The following is a 13599-nucleotide window of genomic DNA, read 5'->3' as shown; positions in this document are numbered from 1 at the left end:
ACTTGGATGAATCTGGAAACCATCATTCTCAGCAAACTGACACAAGAACAGAAAGCCAAACACTGCATGTTCTCACTCATAGGTGGGTGTTGAACAATGAGAAAAGGTGGACTCAGGGAGAGGAGCATCACACATTGCAGGCAGTTGTGGGGGGAAGAGGAGAGACAGTGGTGGGTGGGGAGGGAGGGGAGGGTGGGGAGGGATAACATGGGGAGAAATGCCAGATATAGTATGCACTTAAAGTTAAATAAATTTTAAAAAATAAAAAGAATAAAAAGAAATTGATACCAACTTTACAAAGCAGAGCATATGGTGCTCAAATAAATGATGAAGAGATAAATGCTATTGAATTTAGAGGAAATAAGGAGGCAAGTTTTATAATTGTAACAATAGTTTTTGAATGAATAATTCATAACTTAATAGGTGTGTGCATGTCATGGGGAATGTAAGGATATATTGGTTAGGGTGGATAGCAAGCAGGAGTTGCCAAGACTCCAGCGTAACTAATAATGTAATAATCAAAAAATTCCCACTGAAAGACTGGGAAGTTTGCTTTAGATCTTTCATCAAGTGATCCTGAAAACCTAGATGGGGCGGTATTTGAGAATGGCAAATCCTGGATTTCTTATATATGTTTAAGGGAACAAGTGGTCCTTAGACCGTATGTAATGTGGGTCCAAAGAAACCTCTTGTCTTCTTCCCCTCATCCTTTTTACCCTTCAGTGAACATTTACTGTGTGCCAACTATATGTTAGTTCTTTACAAGGTACCAGGAATGCAACTGTGGGTAGGACAGAGAGAAGGATTCGATTCTCATGGAGGTTTTGATCAAACAAACAGATACTTAGCATATAGAATGTATTAATTCTCTGGAAGATTCTACTGTTATTTCAAATCTTCAAACTATCTGTATTCATAAGGCATATTTATGGTCTATTGTCTCTGTGTATAGTAAAGGCAATTAAATATTACCTTATAAACCTTCCAAATATGTTAGAAATTATAAGCTACACTGATCACAATGATTGATTTGTCACTGCACTGCTACTCCCTCAGGACTGAGAGGCAGCAGATATTCTATTTGTTTGAAATAACTGCTTAGATGTTTGGGTGAGACAGTGAGGAATCATTAATCAAACTGAAAATAGAGCCACCTTAAGAAAGCAGAATGTAATTATCCAGTTGGAATTTGGCCAGTATAGTGAGGCAGATTCTCGCAGTTCCCAAAGAAGAGAGAATCACAATGTTAAACTATGCAAAGCTTCAGCCATGAATATGTTTCTGACTCAGGTGCAGATACCACATTATTTTTTGAATCTCTACCAGTCTTACATTCTTGATAACCCCATTGAAGAGTGCAGAGCCCTAGGAGCTTGGATACAAGCCATGAAAACCTTTACTCAGGGAAAACTCATTTCTCTTATGTGGACAGGAACATTTATATGGTAGACATTTAGAAAAGCTCTATTAGTGTTTAGGGCTGTAAGCTCTCTGAACAAGGGCTAGAAGTTGTACCAAATATATTAGTATCAACTCATTGCTAGAAGCTGAGCGCTGTTTAGAAAACAACATGCTCAATCCTAAATCTGGGAGGAAAAGGCTTTTTTGATCACAGACTCCTTGAGAATTTCTTAAAAGCTATTAGTATGACCACCCCACCCCAACAAACACACTAACTTTCTCTCTCCCACACCTACATGTGTATGTGCACATACATTGTGTGTACATATTTATATGCAGTTTGAAGGGTTGGAGGGCATCGGCTTCCCTGAATTCAATCTATGGACCCTCACACTCCATGTGTAGAAGCTATGGTTCGGTCAGCTTGATTTTCTATAGGCTGCTGCTTCAGGATAAGAAAACTAAATTCTCTCCTTTAACAGATGAACAGCTAAGGAATCTTCTATCATTCTCAGTGCTATTTGGAAATTTGAATTAAATAATTTGCATATAAAAAGGCCTTACATATTGAGTTTCTTTTATCTTAATATATATCTATCTCATCAGAAAACAGATTGTATTTTATTTTCTCTCTTCTAAGAAAATGATAAAAATCATCATTATATAACTTATTTACTCAGCCTTAAGCTCATTTTTGCCTTTTTCTGAGGGCAAATTTCATGGGGTTAACTACTTAAAAATACTTCTAAAAGTATTTTACAAATTATAGATGCTTTATTAATATTTTGTGTTTTTTTATTATGAAAAAATTAGGGTATTTGAATCAAATAATTCAACTGGATTTTTTTCTTGCAATATTTAAAATAAATTACTAGAGACTCCAATGTGCCAGGTATACTTTGAAGGTACTTCTTTAAAACACTGTTTATTTATTTTTTATTTTTATATTTGAGACAGAGTTTCACTGTTGTTAACCCAGGTTGGAGTGCAATGGCTCAATCTCGGATCACTGCAACCTCTGCCTCCTGGGTTCAAGCGATTCTTCTGCCTCAGCATCCTGATTTGCTGGGATAACAGGCACCCGCCACCATGCACAGCTAATTTTTTTGTATTTTTAGTAGAGACGGAGTTTCACCATGTTGACCAGGCTGGCCTTAAACTCCTGACCTCAGGTGATCCACTCACTTAAGCCTCTTAAAGTGCTGGGATTGGGATTACAGGCATGAGCCACCATGCCAGCCCACTGTTTTTTTTTTTTTTGTTGTTGTTGTTAATCAAAGGATTAGAACATGTTTATACCATCTCACAGGGTATTCTTTATTTTTTAAAAGGACCTTTGGTCTAGCTCCACAGCAGGCACTCATTTCTCTTCTCTTCTTTCTTTCTTACATGATTTACTACAATGGGAGGTATTGAGATAGTCAATCAAAACATTTATTGATTATCTACTCTACAAGGCATTATGTCAGATGGGATGGGGAATCCAAAGTTGTATAAGACAGATCTCCCAGAGTATATAATCTGTTATCAAAGATAAGACATGAACCAGATAATACAAACTTAATATTATGACTATATTTATAGTTTTGCCTGTAGAGGTTAAATATATTTCATGCTAGATTTATTTAGCAAGTGGTAACTACATTTTACCTCAGAACACCATACTAAATAGAGGATTTAACATCATCATTATTTTAAAAAACCTCTTATGGAATAACATTTAAAAAAATTTGTGTTTATTTCTTACCAGTCAGGCCTGTCAAATTTGCATCTTTGATAAAAATTTCAGTTATTCCAAGAGCCTTCAAAACATCTTTTAAATCAATTTCCTGTTCCACTGTGAACCTGGAAAATACACAGGGAGAAAAATACTTAGTTACAGCCTATTATTACCTGGGACAAGAATAAAATGCTATATATGTGGATGTTTAAAGTGGCACTGATAATACCTGTTTTATAGTATTGATGGAATGATTAAATAAGGTTAGCGCTTAGGATGGTGCTAGCATGGTGTTAGATCTTAGGATGGGCATGCAATGAGAAGTAGATAGCATGAATGCCATTTATTATATTGTAGTTATGTATAACATGTCACATTACCATAGATGTTAAGGTGTTGTAAGTTTGCATTCTAGTAGTAATTGGTGCAATTTGATTAAGTAGTTATATTAAATCCTGATGCCTTAACTGTAAATTAGTCAAATCTATTGTCTTATTTATTCTAATATTTGCAATATCTAGCATAAGAACAAACCACAAAAATTGAAGTGAAATAAAATCTAGATGTTTGTAAGACTTTGTTCAAAGTTGAAGACAGGAAGTAAATAATCTCCACTTGTCCACTTCTTGACTTTTTAAAATCAAACTATTGAAAAATAGCAACTATTTGTTTGTTATTTCTTTCCTCTTGATATAGACTAATATTAATATAAATAATCATTATCATCTCCCATATATTGAGAGCTTACTATGTTTCAGGCACTATGCAAATCCTTTTATGGATAATATCTTATTTAATCATTTCTATGAGGCTCTCAAACAACCCTGTGAGATAAGTGTCATTATCTCCTGGTTGCAGAAGGATAAACTGAAGCTTAAAAGAGCCAAGCAACAAGGAACTTTCTCTAATCGCACAGAAAATAGGTGGTAGAATAAGGATATGAACAGAGGTCTTTCTGACAGCAAATCTCCCCATCACTAAACACTATAATTCCAATAACAACTTTTGAAAATAAAACAACATTAAAAGCAGATTTTACATTTCATGAAATATAAAAATTAAAAGCCATGACACTGCTTTTATAAAGCCAAAGGAGATGCCTGTTTTAATAAAGGCATACAATGTAATTTCTGCATTTGGAACTCTCTACCTGAATAAGTTGAAGAGGCATATGGGGGGTAGAGATTTGAAGACCTGCAGAGCAAGTGTTAGAAAATAACAAATATATCCTAGGTAGGAGATTATAACATGTATAAACAATTAAAAATCCCATCATTCCCTTTGTAGAAAAATCTAATGAAAAGCACACATGTTAAAAAACAAAATCAGGGTTGGGCGCAGTGGTTCATGCCTGTAATCCCAGCACTTTGGGAGGCCGAGGCAGGTGGATCACCTGAGGTCAGGAGTTTGAGACTAGCCTGGCCAATATGGCGAAACCCCATTGCTACTAAAAATACAAAAAGCTTGGCGTAGGGGCACATGCCAGTAATCCCAGCTACTTGGGAGGCTGAGGCAGGAGAATGGCTTTTGAACCTGTGAGGTGGAGGTTGCAGTGAGCCAAGATCATGCATTGCACTCCAGCCTGGGCGACAGAGTGAGATTCATCTAAAAAAAAAAAAAAAAAAATCACATGACTTATGTATTGGTTTTCTTTTACAAACATGAAACTAAAGTGCTTTATTAATAGGCAATTATTTCAAAATATCAGGATAGTTTCTGTTACAAAATAGAGAACCACTTCACATCCTTTGATTTCCAACACTCTGATCACAATGACAAGTCTGAAACTACAAAAGCCAGAGTAGACAGATACTACATAGAGCAAGGTACATCTGCTTCCAAGTATTAAAATTTGATGTTAACTTTAGAAAAATCTTTTTATATCTAAGCTATATCAGTAAAGACTTAAAAGGAAGCATACACACTGAAGAGGATAAAATTCAAGATAATCAGGTTTAAAAAATTCAATTTAGAGAGAGGTATAAATAAAGCTACCTATAAGAGTAACACAATGTAAATACCAGGACTTAAAATTTACACTAAACAAATAGCAATAATATTAATAATAGGTAATAATTACATAATGCTTACTATGTACCAGATTTTATCTTTAAGTGCTTTTTGGATATTTTGCATAAATATTTTATACATGAAACAAACTATCTTTGCTACCATGGATAAATGGAAGGATCTGGCCACCGTAGTTAAATCTTAGAGATGTACAACTATGTATAAATCTTGTGGTATTTCATTGGATTTGGTAATGGGTATAGCAATCTTATCTTTTCTTGAAATGATTCTTACATTTTGGATAAAAATACAATTTCAATTCAGCATCTAATTTCTGTAGAACTTACTGTGAGGGGGAAAAAATTGCTAAAATGCAAAAGCAATTGCTTCTTCTACATGACCCTCCCCTGCAAATAACCTCCCTTTACCTCTCAAAGACAGCCATTTATTTAATTTTATTATTATTTTTAATTATTTCAACTTTTATTATAGATTCAAGGCGTACATGTGTAGGTTTGTTATGTGGGTATATTGCTTATTGTTGAAGTTTGGGATACAAATGACCCTGTCACCCAGATGGTGAGAACAGCACCCAATAGTTTTCTGACCCTTGCTCGCTTTCCTCTCTCCCTCCACTAGCCATCTCCAGCGTCTCTCGTTGCCATCTGTATGTCCATGAACATTCAATGTTTAGCTCACACTTACGAGTTAGAAAACGCAGTATTTGGTTTTTCGAGGACAGCATTTTAAAGCTGTCTGTATAAATTCTAGCAAAATAGAAAGTAAAAGTACCTGTCGAGCAGGACAAGAATGTGGTCAAATTATAGAAATACAAGCTGCATTTTCAGAGTAATATCTCTCTGTGATAAAACTATGTAAACTATTAAAACGGACACTTGAGTAAACATAGAATATAGCTACTAAAGACATGTTTACCTTTGCTAAAATTGGATCACATAAATCATTACTGTCATCAAACATTTAGCGGATCCTAATGCTGTAAAATGGAGAAGGTGGAGAGTTTCACATTGATTAATATAATATATAAGTATTTGAAAACAGCCCAGTCTGTTAAAAGGGGAGTCCAGAGTTATCTTATTTTGCTATTTAGCCTCTCTATCTATGCATTAGCCATGTACAGGGAGAATTAATATAACTCCTGGAAAAATTGATACATGATAATTTCCTGTGCCTAGATTAGTACAGACATTAATATGAGCAAGAGAGCCAAACTATTTCATAATTGAAGAGTATCTCTTAGAAAATGAAAATTTAATTTTCTTCTGCTGCCACATTCAATTTCTCAGTGGAAAAGACCTGGAGGCGACATTTTCTAGTGAAATATGGTTGAATTAGGATGTATAATATTTAGTAAGCATTCATTTAGAATTCTGTTAAAATACTCCTAAATAACTTTGCATCCTCACAGAATTGAAGCATTTGGAACCACTGCACTTAATTCATGAATTTAACAAGAGAAGCATTAACACTGTACTGAAATTTTCATTTAATCAAGAGAAACTCTTCATAAAATGAAAGAAAAAATACTAAAATAATTGTGGAAGGTCATTAGATGAGGGTTAACATGCACTGAATGTTTTATAAGTTTAGACCCAATTTACATAGTAATTTAAATTTAATTATTAATGTTCAAAAGTCAATTGTTCTTTGGAATTAAGAACAGTGTTTACATATTTAGTATATAAATGTCACTTATCATATATAAAAAAAGCTCTTGGCTTTATTTGGTAGGTATTTATTGACTACCTCTCCTTAAGAATAGACTTATGGAACATTTCTACATATATGTATTATCATAGAAAGTTATGCATTTTAGCCAAAAAGAAAAAAAATCAACTATTTGGGTAGTGATTGCCTTGACTTTTATATGCAGACAAGAAAATATGTGACTAAATATAGCCATATGCAGAAAACTGAAACTTACACCTTATTAAAAAAACTCAAGATGGATTAAAGATTTAAGAGTAAAACTAAAAACTATAAAAACCCTAGAAAAAAAATCTAGGAAGTACTATTCAGGACATGGACACAGGAAAAGATTTCATGACAAAAACATCAAAAGCAACTGCAACAAAAGCAAAACTTAACAAATGAGATTTTATTAAATTACAGAACTTCTGCACAGCCAAAGAAACTATCATCAGAGTGAACAGGCAACCTACAGAATGGGAGAAAAATTTTACAATCTAATAAATCCATCTGATAAAGATCTAATATCCAGAATCTATAAGGAAATTAAACAGATTTACAAGAAAAAAATCCCATTAAAAAGTAGGCAAAAGACATGAACAGACACTTCTCAAAATAAGACATTTATGTGACCAACAAACATGAAAAAGAGCTCAACATCACTGATCATTAGAGAAATTCAAATCAAAACCACAGTGAGATACCCTCTCACACCAGTCAGAATGGTGATTATTAAAAGGTCAAGAAACAGCAGATGTTGGCAAGGCTGTGAAGAAATAGAAACCCTTTTACACTGTTGATGGTATGTAAATTAGTTCAACCATTGTGGAAGAGAGGGTGGAGATTTCTCAAAGACCTAGAACCAGAAACACCATTTGACCCAGCAATCCCATTACTGGGTATACACCCAAAGAATCATTCTATTATAAAGATACAAGTACACATATGTCCATTGGAGCAATATTCACAATATCAAAGACATGGAATCAACCCAAATGCCCATCAATTACACACCAGATAAAGAAAATATTGTACATATATACCATGGAATACTATGCAGCCATAAAAAGGAATGAGATTATGTCATGTGCAGGGACATAGATGGAGCTGGGAGCTATTATCCTCAGCAAACTAACACAGGAACAGAAAACCAAACACTGCATGTTCTCACTTATAAGTGGGAGCTGAACAATGAGAATGCAAGGACACAAGGAGGGGAGCAACACACACTGAGGCCTGTCAGGGGGTTGAGGGGAGGGAGCACATTGGGATAAATAGCTAGTGGATGCAAGGCTTAATACTTAGGTAATGAGTTGATAGGTGCAGCAAACCACCATGGCACATGTTTACCTGTGTAACAAACCTGCACATCCTGCACATATAACCTAGAACTGAAAAGTTTTAAAAAAGAAACTATATGGCTACATATTATTTATGGTTATATATTATGAATATATAAGATGACCTATTATATAATTATGACAATATTACATATTATGAATATATTATAAAACACAATTTTACAGGCAAAAATTCTGCAGTTCCAAATAGATCTCCTTCACCAACATAAGCAAACTATCAGCTAAGTTTTTAGAAACATTGATATTTACATAAAAGAGAACCCTTAAATAATTCCTAAAATTAGAATAAATATGAATGAGTTAATCAGTTATTAGTAATTCATCTTTAATACTAATATCTTATTTACCACTTTAATGCCCACAGTTTAATCATATTTGAACAATTTTCTTAATATGGAATGAGTTTTAACTGTACTTCCAAATACCTACATACATATATATTTAATCTGGTTTTATTGATATGTCTTGTTTTCTAGAGTAAAATTTACATAGTATGTTAATAAACATGTTCTACCAGTTTACTGGCCTAGCTTTCCTACTAAGTTTTAAGGTATTCAGGGATAGAATACATATTTTCAGTTCAGTTTCATTTTGCAAACACTTATGTTCTTTTTTTTTTTTTTTGAGACAGAGTTTCGCTCTTGTTACCCAGGCTGGAGTGCAATGGCGTGATCTCGGCTCACCGCAACCTCCGCCTCCTGGGTTCAGGCAATTCTCCTGCCTCAGCCTCCTGAGTAGCTGGGATTACAGGCACGTGCCACCATGCCCAGCTAATTTTTTGTATTTTTAGTAGAGACGGGGTTTCACTATGTTGACCAGGATGGTCTCGATCTCTCGACCTCGTGATCCACCCTCCTCGGCCTCCCAAAGTGCTGGGATTACAAGCTTGAGCCACCGCGCCTGGCCACTTATGTTCTTTTTATAAGAAAGAAAACTGGCTCTACCCTAGAACAACTTAAAAAAACTAGTTGTACAAAAAGATAATGTTATTATGAGATGGTAACAAGTAGTAACAGCAAGGTGTATAAGTGAAGCAAAAGTCAGGGTCACTTGCTCCAGGTTAGTTAATGTGAGGCTTCACAGAAGAACTGGTGCTAGAGGTATACCTTGAAGGCTAAGTAACACTACCTTGGGAAAGAAATATGAGGAGGGCATTTTAGGCAAATGCGAGAACATAAATGGAGACTCAGAGACATGAACATAGCATGATGTATATGGCATAACCACAAGCACATGGATAGAACCCACTACAACATGCTTGATGTGGCAAATGACCAGAAATGGGGTTGAGAAGGGGATGGCATTCAGGACATTAAAGGCATTGTGTACATCTTATTCTTTCAACCACAGGGAGAATTTTGAGCAGAGTTGCATCTTCCTGCTAATTTATGGTTGCATCTCAGCACCTAGCATAGTGACTTGTTTGCAGTTCTAGCTATGTCAGAGATGGTTTACTCCTCAGTTATAATCATCCTTAAGGATTAAATCATCCGTAATGATTAAGTATTAATGAAATACAGAAGACTGTCAATGCAAATGATATTCAGAGTAAAAAGATAAATTTTCTAAGACAAAGACAAGAACATTGAATTATATCTGAGACTAGGTCTTGATGAATAGCACTGAATGAACCAATAAGTGAGCATGTGTCTATAGGAAGGACCACATGAGTATGAAAGAAATGAATCTGAAAGAATACTAAAAAGGGAAAATCAAAGAAAAAGGAGAAAGGGAAGGAGAAGGAAGAGAAGAAGAACAAGAACAAGAGGAGAGTAGTACAAGAATTACAATGAAAGCAGTTCCAAGAGTTGTCTGGGTCAGATTTTCATTGATAGCCCATTGTCCATGCTGTGGAAGGGGTAACACAGGAGCCGCTCACCTGGGCAAGTACACTTCTACTTTTTGCTTCTTCACAGAGTTTGCCCATTCTTCAATCAGTTGTGCTTTGACTAATGGCTCCAGAGTAGCAAGAGGAACTTCCTGTCTGGACAGCACCAGCATCATGCTTATTTCATCTCCTTCATATGGTATTTCTAGGACTTGGTAGATACCACCAGCTTCATTGGAGCCATCACTAAATTCCCCTAAAAAGGAAAGAAAGGCTGTAAAAGACTCATTTCAAAGCTTTAAAAAAAAAGCTGGGGAGTGAGGGATCAAAGACCACATTATTTGGTAGAGCATACACTGCTCAGGTACACGTGCACCAAAATCTCAGAAATCACCACTAAAGAATTTTTCCAAGTAACTGAAAACGGCATGTTCCCCCAAAACTATTGAAATAAAATATTAAAAAAATGAGAAAATAAAAATAAAAAGGTTTAAATCTGTTACATGTTTCTTACCAAATAGTATATAAAATATAAAGAAATTAAGGCATCTGATAAAAAGCAGGTTTATTTGAACATAGGTCCTAAAATTCAAATGAATTCATAGCCCCGTATATTTTATTTTAGAATCCCCAGAATTATTTCACATCTGTAATAACATGCATTCAAAACTTGCTTTTTGTTTTTAAATGAGATTATTCACTACAGCTAAAGTGTAGCATTAGAAACAATGAAAAGTCCTGGTTAGAAAAATAAAACCCTGGCTCTAAGTTGGATGTAAAGCACATTGATCAATATTCACCTGATTTTTAAGAAGGGAAAATTTGACCATTTAATACCTGGCCCTTTATTATCATAAAAACTACAAGTTTTAAAGCAAAGTTTGCAGAGTTAAAATGAAATCAAAGATTGTATAATATTTAGCTATTATATTTGTGAAAATTGATATATACAAGTTAGGTAATTAGGTAAATGAGGTAATTGGCTTTGTTTTCTATGAATTTAGCCAAATTAGCCAAATTAACAAACATGTGTATAAATTGCCAAAATGAACTATTTATATGTATAGTATATATAGTTTTATCTACATATAAAACCTATATATATAGTTGTAGAGACAGAATCTTGCTCTGCCACCTAGGTCGGAGTGCAGTAGCAGGATCATAGCTCATTACAGCCTCAAACTCATGGGCTCAAACAATCTTCCTCCTTCAGCCTCCCGGGTAGCTAGGACTATAGGTGTGTACCATCATGCCTAGTTAATTAAAAACATATGTAATTTTTTGTAGTGACAGGGTCTTGTTGTGTTGCCCAAGCTAGACTCAATCCTGCCTTCAAGCAATACTCCTGCCTCCATCTCCAAAGTACTGGGATTACAGGCATGAGCCATCGCACCTGTCCTGTAATATGCTTTTAAACAGAATAAAACTACTAGTTATAACATATACTTGGCTAAAAATTACCTTTCTGATTATGACTAACAAATTATTACAAGTCAAGGTAGTGGATAAGAAGGACTAATACCCTAAACTTCTGAAGAGTCCAATAAAACATCTTAGAAAATTATGCTAAGGATATCAAATTATACTAAAAATTATAGGCTTTCAATAAAATAAACTATAAACAATTATGTTTGGCCATACATACACAAGTCTAAAATTATTTTTTTAAAATTCTTGTATGAGAAGAATGTAATTTTAAAAGTGGTACAGAGCCCAAATCAAGTGCTTGGTGGAGCATATGGTTCACGAAGACCCATCCTAAAGCAAATGACTTTTTGGAGTGAATGAGAACATCCTCACACTGTCAGGTATTTTCAGATGAATAAAGCAACTCTACAGGTGTGATCAACTTACAAATTTAAAAATACATTGGAACCCATCAATGATATAATATTAATTCGGAAGCTAATTAGAGGGTTTTTAAAATGGAGCCAAGGAAACTGAATTGTAGCCCAAATTATATTGACAAGGAGTTTGAGTAATGAACAATTACTTTATGTTTTTCTTGGAAATGTGTTGATATACTACAAGAAGAGAAAAATAAAAGAAAAAATGTCTTACCATAATAAAATTCTCCTTGTTGATACATCATCGGAATTTGGACTTCACTTTCATCATCTTTAGTGAAAGAAAAGGTTCTAGTATTTTCAGGCCTAAACTGTGACTTCCAGTTCCCCTTGAAATAGACAGCATTGATGAGGGCCAGATGAGTGGCAGCATCAAAATCCCTTGGGGATACCAAATCTTTCAACAGATCTATTTTGGAAAAAAATGAACAGATAAAAATTCACGTTAAACCAGAAGATGAAAGTTAACCACAAGATTTTCAAACCACCATCTGATAGAGTGGTCTAGAGAAACTGTACACCAAATTTACAATGAAAATAAAAAGTATCTTACTTTCAAAGGGAAAAGAGTTACACACACACACACACACACACACACACACACACACACACACACATATTTAGCAATTAAGGGCATTCAAAAAACCCATATTACCTGAAATAATACTAGTAGCATCTTGATACACAAACTACGGAACCACACACAATGTAAGCTTAATCTCTTTCTAGTTGCAATGATGCATGTAAAACTCTTAACACAGAGTAAGCACTCAATAAATGCTTCTAAATTTATTCGTGTTTTTTTTTTTTTTTTTTTTTTTTTTTTTTTGAGAAACAGTCTCGCCATCCAGGCTGGAGTGCAGTGGTACATTCTCTGCTCACTGCAAACTCTGTCTCCTGGGTTCAAGTGATTTTCATGCCTCAGCCTCCTGAATAGCTGTGATTACAGGTGTGCACTACCACATTCAGCTAATTTTTGTATTTTCAGAAGAGACCATGTCTCACCATGTCAGGCAGCCTGGTCAGGAACTCCCAGCCTCAAGTGATCCCGCCCACCTTAGCCTCCCAGAGTGCTGGGATTACAGGCGTCGAGCTACCATGCCCAGCCCTAAATTTATTCTTGAGCAATGTACACGATTAAATGTTATTGATTTCAAATTCTTCCCTGTGTATACTGGACATCATTCTGCCAATGTATCATCTGCTTTTGGGTAGGTGAAAACAGATACATGAAAGCCAGTTTACATCATGCATTGGTGTTTATCATCTGAAATATTCCTTTCCAAATCTATTTGAAAAGATATTGGATCTTTGCTGTTTGCTACAAGTGTCTAAAGGAGTCTGAAAACAAATAGGTTTTAATAATGGAATCTACTTTATATGGATTATCACCCTTAATTTATTCTTTGAATATTAAAAGCCTAAATTTAAGTTTCTTTTATCATACATTTTAATCTCACAGATAAAAACATAAGATGAAATTTTCTCTGTATTCTCTCATTTGATTAATCATAGCACTTCTTAAGATAAAAGGTGCCTGCATCTTGGAGATTACGGGATATTGAGTATCTGCTCAGGGTTACTTTTGTTGTTGTTCCAATGTAAAGTTCAAGATTAACATTATTTGGGTAGATTTGAAAATAAACTTCATTTAATGAACAGCTTTAAAAATTTACTTTTAATTTAGTCTCAGTTTTTAATACTATGATTTCAGTATTTTGC

The 13599-nt window shown here is 34.6% G+C and overlaps 1 protein-coding gene across 2 annotated transcripts in view; it reads right to left on the bottom strand.

The window, feature by feature from the left end:
• Positions 1-13599, bottom strand: part of SERPINI1 (serpin family I member 1) — an 80079-nt gene that overhangs the window by 10697 nt on the left and 55783 nt on the right. For both annotated transcript variants that reach the window (XM_074405622.1, XM_003924967.4), the window contains exons 4-6: positions 12092-12286; positions 10082-10286; positions 3149-3246 (exon numbers count right to left, since the gene is read on the bottom strand). In XM_074405622.1, coding sequence (XP_074261723.1) covers positions 3149-3246; positions 10082-10286; positions 12092-12286 — 498 coding nt within the window. The remainder of the gene's footprint in view (positions 1-3148; positions 3247-10081; positions 10287-12091; positions 12287-13599) is intronic.

This window comes from Saimiri boliviensis, chromosome 9 (assembly GCF_048565385.1).
Source record: "Saimiri boliviensis isolate mSaiBol1 chromosome 9, mSaiBol1.pri, whole genome shotgun sequence".
In the NCBI taxonomy this organism is placed as follows: domain Eukaryota; kingdom Metazoa; phylum Chordata; class Mammalia; order Primates; family Cebidae; genus Saimiri; species Saimiri boliviensis.
This window is presented reverse-complemented; position numbering and strand designations above follow the sequence as displayed.